The 9631-nt window shown below is 42.2% G+C and overlaps 1 protein-coding gene across 1 annotated transcript; it reads left to right on the top strand.

Annotated features, from left to right (window-relative positions):
* The first annotated feature begins 1115 nt into the window (after nt 1–1115).
* On the top strand, nt 1116–9016 carry Fbxo48 (F-box protein 48). The gene is given in 3 exon segments (XM_052734787.1): nt 1116–3806; nt 3809–4062; nt 4619–9016. Coding segments are annotated over 3 exon segments (483 nt in total). The 5' UTR covers nt 1116–3757; the 3' UTR covers nt 4799–9016.
* Nucleotides 9017–9631: the final 615 nt, after the last annotated feature.

The following is a 9631-nucleotide window of genomic DNA, read 5'->3' as shown; positions in this document are numbered from 1 at the left end:
CGTGAACTGTGAACTGAGCTGAGGACCCCCCATGGAACTGGACCAGGCCCTTTGGATAAGTGAGACATTTGATAAGCTTGAACTGTTTGGGAGGCCCCCAGACAGTGGAGTCGGGACCTGTCCTTGGTGCATGGGCTGACTCTTTGGAGCCTGGGGCCTATGCTGGGACACTTTGCTCAGCCTTGGTATAGGGAGGAGGGGACTGGACCTGCCTTGGCTGAGTCTGCCAGGCTGGGCTGGCTCCCCAGGGGAGACCTTGCCTTGGAGGAGGTGGGAATGGGGGTGGGGGGGTTGGATTGGGGGAGGCTGAGGGTGGGAGGAGGAAGGACCGGGAATCCATGGCTGATGTGTGAAATTAAGTTAATTATAAAATAAAAAGATTTAAAAAGAAAATAAAAAATAAAATGTTCAGCTAACTTAATAACCCCACAAGCAGGAAGGTTTACGACTCCACAGTATGTTTCAGTCTTGGTAGCCTTTGATATTTCACTCTAGCTTTTGCTAGATGCTACTAGATGAAGTGCATACTGCATTGAGAGCCAAGCTTCCCCAGGCAGCTCCCTCCAACGTTTACAATAAAGAAGCTAAGGAAAGGAATAACACGATCTAAATAACACGATTTAAATAACATTTAAACATTTAAATAACCACCTGTGAGAAAAAGAAATAATAACACTACGTGAACTTCTAATTTTTCAGCAACCTTAACCATGTAAGCATGGCAGAGAAGGGGCGCCTAGGAGGGGAGGGAGCGCCTCCTGTGGAGGGAGAGCCTAGGCGCTCAGACACTCCGCCTCCTCTCAGAACTTTCTAGTTACCGAAACACACTGGGAGTCCCGCCCTTGGGAGTCCCTCCCACGCTGTGGCTGTCATCTGCCACTCAGCGGGGACTCTGGACCTTGTAGTCACTAGCCGCCTTTCATTTCTTCCCTTTCGGTGATGAAACCCAGGAAAAACTACCAAGCCCAGAAGGCACCGCGCGCCCCGGAGTAGGAGGAGCGGAGAGCGAGAGGGCGGGACTCGAAGGCCTCCCGGAAAGGATTCAAATTCCCAGGACTGAAATCGCGGGAGGAGCCGGCTCAGCTCCATTAGGTAGGAGAGACTGCCCTGTCCTTCGCGGGACCGGGACCTGAGTGCTCGATGGAGGTCGGTTGTTCGATTCTTCGGTCCGCACCGCCCTCGCAGCACACAGGGATGCGATTGCGCTCGGCCCGACTGGCTTGGGCTCCCCGAGAACCAGTCATGCCGGGTGATGCTCTTGCTCTGCTCCCCTACTCCTAGAGACATTTGACAGGGATCTAGTCTTGCCGGGCGGTGCTCTTGCTCTGCTCCCCTACTCCCAGAGACATTTGACAGGGATCTAGTCTTGCCGGGCGGTGCTCTTGCTCTGCTCCCCTACTCCCAGAGACATTTGACAGGGATCTAGTCTTGCCGGGTGATGCTCTTGCTCTGCTCCCCTACTCCCAGAGACATTTGACAGGGATCTAGTCTTGCCGGGCGGTGCTCTTGCTCTGCTCCCCTACTCCTAGAGACATTTGGCAGGGATCTAGTCTTGCCGGGCGGTGCTCTTGCTCTGCTCCTTTACTCCCAGAGACATTTGACAGGACGAGCGGGTAGAGGGGCTGAAGATGGGCCAGAGGTGGCGAGCACTGCCGGATCTTCCCGATGACCTAATGTTTACTTCCCCGCACCCACAGAGGGGGCTCGCCACTGTCTGTTCCTCCAGTTCCGGGATCCGACGCCCACGTCTGTCTTCACCGGGCACTGCACGCACGTTGCGCTCAGACTGACATGCAGGCAAAACACCCATACACATAAAAACAAATCTTTGAAAGGTGGGTGGAAGGGCTCAAAGCTAACTTAGTAGTTCGGCGAGGTTGGTTCAAAAAGAAGAGGCATAAATAGGATAGTTTTCCAAGCATCCAACAGAAATGATTTAGAAGATTCCTAGTGAGCTTTTTGGGAAGATGACCGAGGAACCACAGAATGTTCACTTGAAAAACTTCTGCCTCTTGTGGAATTCCTTTGGCAGAAAGAAGCATTTTGTTCCTAATGAGAAGCTAGGAGAAACGTTTGAATGTAGTGTAACCTCCTCCTAAAAGGAGTTTCTTTCCAAAAATGCTGCTTTGGCTTTGGTTTGTATCAGTAGCGGGAGGGGAGGAGGTTCATTGCAAATATTTAATCTTGTGGTTTTTTTTTTTGTCGTGTTTTGCCCACCAAGTTGTTTTCTATTTTGCAGAGCCATCTAGTGGAAGCCCCCTGTTCAGTACAGACGTCACAGTTCCAATCACAACCAATTTGTATCATAAACAGCCTATCCAAAGCCAGTCACCATGATTCGGTAACTAAAAATCTTGAGGAGTACATCTGGAAAAGGGGATTGTTATTAGCTGAGTGAAGAGATATGTAGATGTACCTCAAGTTCCTGTTGTACCCTGATTCCCTATTATAAAGGGACGTGTAAATAGTATAGACAGATTGTACGTAAACACAAATTGTCTTTATACTGAAAAGTAGCTCAAGGGTGATGTACCCAGCCATGCTTCCAAAAGTTTGCACTGTGGTCTTGGAGAACATTAGCTGGAATCAGGCTTTAAGTCCATAGCCATATGCTATTCCTAGCTGAATTATGAACTATTTAGACTATAGTTGTCACTGATAGATTCAGGGACAGTTATCCTTAGCTCAAAATTATTCACATACAATAGATTAATTTCTAAAGCAGTACCCTTAAAGCTTAATTGAATATACGAGACTGTGTAACTATAACCAGGATTTCATCCTCGTTCGTTTTGGCTAAGTTTATGTCAAAAGCAAGCACCTGTCCATTTCATCCAAGTAATTAAACAGTTGTTATATAAATTACTAAAAATCCAGCAGGTTTGTGATTAAGTCAGATTGGAGGTGGTGAGCTCAATGTTAAAGCACCAGTTCACACACACATACTTTCAATAAATATTTGAACATGTCCTTAAAGTAGCCATTATCACTAAACTCAGTAAATACATAATGTGGAGAATCACTTCCCTTTTTTATATTAAGAAAAAAATTTTCATTCATTTTACACACCAATCAAAGATCCCCCTCTTCCCTCCTCCTGCATATCCCAGCCTCCCCACCCAACCCATCCCCCAATCCCACCCATGAGAAGGCAAGGCTTCCCATGGGGAGGCACATCCGGTAGAGGCAGGTCCAAGCCCTTCCCCCTGCCTCAAGGCTGCACAAGGTGTCCCATCATAGGTAGTGAGCTCCAAAAAGCCCCCTCATGCACCAGGGATGGATTCTGATTCTACCACCACCACCCCGCCCCCGAAAAAGATCAAGCTACACAACTGTCTCACCATGCAGAGGACCCAGGTAGGCTCCACAGCCATTGATTCAACTTTCATGAGTTCCCTTTTTTAAAGGTAATGTTTTCTGGGAGCAGCAAGAAATAGAATGTGTAGAAACAGCCATATTTGCTAAAGACGTTCAAAAAGAAGGGAACATATTTCTTGTCTCCCATGGACAATTCAGATATGCAGCCACTTGTTTTATTCACTCCACCTGTCTGTCTTCACAAAATACTTGAGAGACACGGCACGGGCTCCGTCTTGCAGACTGAGAGACTGAAGTCAAGAAAAGTAAAGTTCTTTAAATCATATCTCAAAACTTTCTGACTCAGAATAGAACGTGCGGTTTGGTCTGAAAAGGCTGAGTGTATTTAAACTTTGCCCTGTAGGTTACATATGAAGACAGTTGACTAAAATATCAAACTATGAAGGAAACTTCCACGAGAAACAATAATTTCAAAGTTCCTAGCACAGAATGAATTCTGCAGATGCTGAATGGGGAAGAACAGCGAGTCAAGGTGACTTCGTTGAGTGGTTGCCTCCAGAACTCACCGTTATAATCTTCAGCCAGCTAGACATTCAGAGTTTATGCAGAGCATCTGAGACATGCTGGAATTGGAATCTCACAATAAAGGAGAGTGATGAGATCTGGAAACTTCACTGCTTGACTATAAGAGCTGTGTGCCAAAGAGAAATAGATGATGACAGAAAAAATGGTTATACCTGGAGGGTGAGTTTAACCTTTGCAATTTGTCATGGTTTGAGCAGGGTTGTTGCAGCATAGTTAAGAGAACTCTGTAATTCTGCTTAGAGTACTACACAGAGTGTGTTGACTGTAGAGAAGGTCAGAGTTGAATCATGATGTTCTCTCTACTTGTCATAGTCTCCACACTGCCTTCCCCCAAGCCTTGTATACCTCTCAGATCTTGAAGTCAAGAACTTGTATACCTCTCAGATCTTGAAGTCAAGAACTTGTATACCTCTCAGATCTTGAAGTCAAGAACTTGTATACCTCTCAGATCTTGAAGTCAAGAACTTCCTTTGTTAAGCAGAAGGGACTTGAAGAAGTCCATTTCATTTATTCCACCTTATGAAAACAGTACATCCAAAGGGCTGCTCTCTGCATATACACTAATCCATACAAGCGCACATGAATTTATTAGTGTGATTATATGTTTATTTCCTTGTCAGTCAACTCAGTTCTGTGAATGAGTTTCTCTGCTCAGACATACTCACTGGCCAGCCACGCTGCCAGAGTTTTGAATGATGATGTCTATCCCTTTCAGGAAACATTTCTAAGAAATTACCAGAAGAGTAAAGTGAAGCGTGAGTGGCTAAGTGGCAGATACAGCAACATACGTTCTCCTGCAAACCTGCCAGAAAAATTTATGTGCCCAATGGATGCAGATACATGGGGGGAAATTCTAGAAGCAGAACTAAAAAGAGAAGTTGAAAAATCGCAGTAGACCTCGTGGTTTTGATGGTGCATGATAAAATGACTCAGACTGCAGGAGACTTTAAAATCGGGTAATGTTTTTCTCAGTTTTTAAAAAATATCTAGCACTTAAAAGAAAACAAAGTTGAATGTGAAGCTTTGTATTTTGCACTTTGAAAAAATTTTCAGGTTTTATGTTGTAAGAAATCATGAAATGTTAATTTATAAGAAATAATAGAGTAATAGATTTTGAAATGTATTGTTTCATGTATTTGTGTTAGACTATTGTATTAGTTTAAGTGGTACAATTTACTGTTATTTTCTGTTTAATCCTTCAACAATTCAGGGGCTACCTGAAGAAACTTATTTAAAGACTCATTTGATATAAATGAGATACTTATCTCATTTATATCAAGTGAGCCCAGTTGCAATATATGTAAACTAATATTAAAATTGCACATTAATAACTTTACAGTTTTTACTTAAGTGGAACAGATTGAATTGTCAAATAATGAAAACTATTTTAAAATGTGTTAAACCTAAGGTTTATTTAAACTTGATCTAATGTTGGAGCTGAAACTCTTAGATTAAGATTTACATTATTCAAAGTCTCAAAGGCTGAGAATGTGTGAAAAGCTTCAGAATATTTGACAGGACAATGAGAACCACCAAAGGCTGTGTTTTCCTTAGTCAACTGCGTCCCAACATCCTGATAGCGCCACCTAGTGGACTCTTAGATGCGTCTCCTTACTTAACAAGAAAACGTGTTCTCCAAGCACTATTTGATCTTGTTAAAGTGTATCTTTGTAGGGAGGGAATCTTTTTTCAACTTTGTTTCTCTTTTTTCATAAAAGGAGATTATGTAGCGACATTCCCTCTACCAGGTTATCCCACCTGAATCTGTAAACCATAGTAAAAAGTGTCTACAAATATGGTCATTTGTATGGGGTTTTCTATAGTTACTCTTCCTTACCATTCTGTTGTTATGATAAAGCATCATGACCAAAAACAGCTTATGGAAGAAGGAGTTTATTTAGCTTATCGTTCCGGAGCAGAAAAAGTCACTTCAAAGGAGGAAGTAGCAAGCATGGAGACTAGAGTCGGAAGCTGAGAAATCACATCCTCAGCAAAGAGAATGAAGCAGAGACAGTCAACTAGATGTAGGTGAGGCTTTAAGTTCTCAAAGCCTTGCCCCAGTGACACTTACTTCCTCCAGCAAGGCTGCATCTCCTAAACCTCCCCAAACAGCGCTACCAACCAGAGACCAACAAGTATTCAAATACCAGAGCCCTATGTAGAACATTTCTTATCAAACTACCACAGTTTCCTAGATTTAAAAAAATCTAGGAAACCAATGTTTAATAACTAACGATTTAGAAACTATACAGCCATCAGTCAATGCCCCATTGTATACAAATTTTTTTTGTTGCATAACATGGATGATTATCATCTCCTAGTATCTTAAGAGTTGGAAATGATCTTGAAAACCAGGCAGGGCAGTTTCCAGGACTATTCAGTAATTTCCCGTCAGTACACTGAGGTCTCAGAGGCCTGAGTTCAAAAACATCTGTTATAGTAATAGATGATATTATATATATATCGTAAGTCAGTACTCTCCTAGGATTGCTACAATCATTATAAATTCTCCTCAAAATGCAAGACCATCCGTAGCCTGTGTCTGTAGTCCTGTTTCTGCCTGCTAAGACGAGACTGATCTAATCCTTCTCTTCGTTTGCTATTTGAATACTTGAAGCCAGCTGGCCTCTCTTCCTATTATCTAATCTCCGTTCCTTCCCACTGTCACACGCCATCACTTCTAGGCCAAGCAGCACTCTCAGCTGCTCATGCCCTCTTAACAAATGTGTGATTGGGAAGGAAGATATCCTGCTGATTTCGTTTAGGAAGAGATCATTCAAAAGCACTTTGAAATCTTGAAAACACGGAAGTGAAGCAGTAACGCGTCTTAATGTATGACAACCACATGTACATGCCGGTGTTGTGGGCTGTCACCTTTTCCTACTAGTAAAGAATGCCCTAACCGGGGGGTTCACCCTTCTCACTCGTGGCCCCCTCTCTGCCAGCCTCTGTGTGGAGTGTGAGACTGGAACGTGACTGAACCCACCTCCTTCTTAAACTGGAAGGCGTCATGGAGAAGTGGGTCCTCAGTCAGAGAATACACATCCAACAGAAAAACAAAGGAAGGGACGAGAGGATTGTGGTGACGGGTCTGATTCAGCCAGTCCACCTGTCTAAATCCCTACAAATTGCACCAGAAACCCTACCCTGCCCACAGGGTTTTCCTACTGTTTTCAAGTGTGTAACTGTAAAAGTATGGTTTACGTTAGTGTCTTGGTTTTGCACTAGGAACCCCACCGGTAGGGCTTCCTTTGCCTATTTTTCAAGTATGTGATACTTGTAGTTTATGTTAGTGTCTTTGTTTTAGAGAGCTTAACCCTTGCTTCCTTAGTCCTGCCAGTTTTGTGTCCTGAGGTAATCCCTTGTCTCAGCTGTTCTCAGCATTCATTTCCTTCTCTGTCTTCTATAACTTGTTCTTCCCACAGAAATTGAAATTGCTACTAAGGCACAAGTAACTTACTTCCTAAATGTCTTTGATACATTCTGGTTGTTAAGTTGTTTGACGCTCAGTTCTTGTAATTCTTCGTTTGGAGGCAAGCATCTCGTTTCTCTTTTCACACTCTAACCAGTCTTTAAATTTCCTTCAGAGACACACCATCTATCCATTACATGTTGCTATTCGTGAAGGTTCAGACTGTGGTCCTCTTCTTACATCCTGAACATCTACTCCCCCATTACCATTACCATTGTTGGTGCTTGTGGGGTCTGTATCCATGACTCCACATCAGGTTTGCCCAGTCTCTTCCAGAAACACCCGTGCCAACCTGTTGGAATCATAGCTAAGTCACTATCACCAGAACCAGAGCTTATTAAAGCAAAGACTAGTTATTCTTTCGGCCTCTAGCCAGGAAAGTAGCCAGGGCTTCTAGGTAGTTAACACTATTTCTGATTTTCTTGTTCTGTGTCCATCCAGCCAAGAATCAGTTCTTCCTGGTTTAGTTATCTAAATATCTGAGCAGTCCAACCCTTCTCCATATTTTCTCCTCTTCGTTACGTCTTTTCCTTATTTGAAGTTGGTATGACTAAGATAACCTCCTAACTGGTACTCCTTCCTCACACTGTTGATAGATCATCCTTCCTAAGAGCCCTCAAATGAGCATGTCCCCTCTAACTTAGATCACTTGCTACTTTCAGGTAGAGAATGGCCTTTAGTGATGCACCCTGGCTTACCCCTGAGGCTTTTCTCTCACAACTTTCCCTTCCGTATCATTCAGTTCAGTCATACCCAACAGCGTTTGCAGTTACCTGGCCGTGCTTGCTCCCTTACCTCTGCCGCTGTGTGCAGGTTATGTGAGGATAGATGACACACTTTCAGGGTTCTCCCTTCCTCCACCATCAGCTCATGCTTGCTCCCTTACCTCTGCCTCTGTGTGCAGGTTATGTGATGATAGATGTCACACTTTCAGGGTTCTCCCTTCCTCCACCATCAGCTCATGCTTGCTCCCTTACCTCTGCCGCTGTGTGCAGGTTATGTGATGATAGATGTCACACTTTCAGGGTTCTCCCTTCCTCCACCATCAGCTCATGCTTGCTCCCTTACCTCTGCTGCTGTGTGCAGGTTATGTGAGGATAGACGATACACTTTCAGGGTTCTCCCTTCCTCCACCATCAGCTCTTGATTTGGCAAGATCTTCCACCTCTAAACCGTCTGAAGCTGTGTTGTTCTGGATTATGTTATTCTTCTAAAGTTCATATATATCTTTCTTTGTAACATTCTGCTCAAAAGCCTTCACACTGTTGAGTTGTCTGTTTGTCTACCTGCTGCTATAAATCGAATTTTTTAGTGACAGGTACCATGTTTTAATTTATTTTTCTGTCCCTTAAACCTTATTTTTATTAAATAAAATATTATTTTTATTAAATAAAAATAAGGTTTACTAGTTAAAATTTAGTTATTTGTTGTATTATTTTTATACATATGCAGAATGTACAAGAAAAATATATTGTCATTGGATAATGTAAAGTATGCATTGTTATAGTAGCAAGTTTACTATTTGTTAGTAGATTAAGTTCTATTGAAATGCAAAATAGAATTGCTGGAATGTATGAGACACTCAGTGTTAAAATGTAGATGATTGTTTTAGTCATCTTTAAAGGTGTAAGTGGAGCTTAAAGTTTTTGCTGTATTTTTAATAAACATTTGAAAATAAATTTAGTTTTAAAATATCACATCCTCACCGTCTTCTGTTATTAGCTACCCCAGTCAATTTCTAGAATTACCTTTGCAAGTTAAGTACATAAACCTTAAGTCGTTTTCTATTTTGTTAAAACAGTTCTTGAAGAACAAGCAACTTGACTGATGAGCTGCATGGTGAGGGCTTAAAGGGAATACTCATTTATCAGACCAAACCGTCTGTATCTGAGAGCATGAGTGGGTGGAGCCAAAAGGGAAGGGAGGCGTGCCGCATTAGTAGATAAACCACTGTGTGAAGGAAGCAAGATTATTGACAAGAAGCTTGAAGTGTTTTTCCAGTGTTTTTCAAAAAATTCATGATCAGTTGGATTTACTATTTAAAAATAAACTTAGAAACCTTTCTCTGTTATTTCTGGTAACCCGGTCTTGGAAAATTATCAGTAGAAAAAAATCCATACTTTAAGATACTTGTATATGTATAAACCTAATTTGAAGAATATAGCATATCCTCAACATTTTAATTTCCCTTTTGCTGTGACTTTGTGTTACCTGTTATCTAAGACTTAAAATGTCCTAACATTATTAGCAAAAATA

The sequence above is a fragment of the Peromyscus californicus genome, unplaced genomic scaffold (genome assembly GCF_007827085.1).
Source record: "Peromyscus californicus insignis strain IS unplaced genomic scaffold, ASM782708v3 Scaffold_13__1_contigs__length_99412109, whole genome shotgun sequence".
Taxonomy (NCBI): Eukaryota; Metazoa; Chordata; class Mammalia; order Rodentia; family Cricetidae; genus Peromyscus; species Peromyscus californicus.
This window is presented reverse-complemented; position numbering and strand designations above follow the sequence as displayed.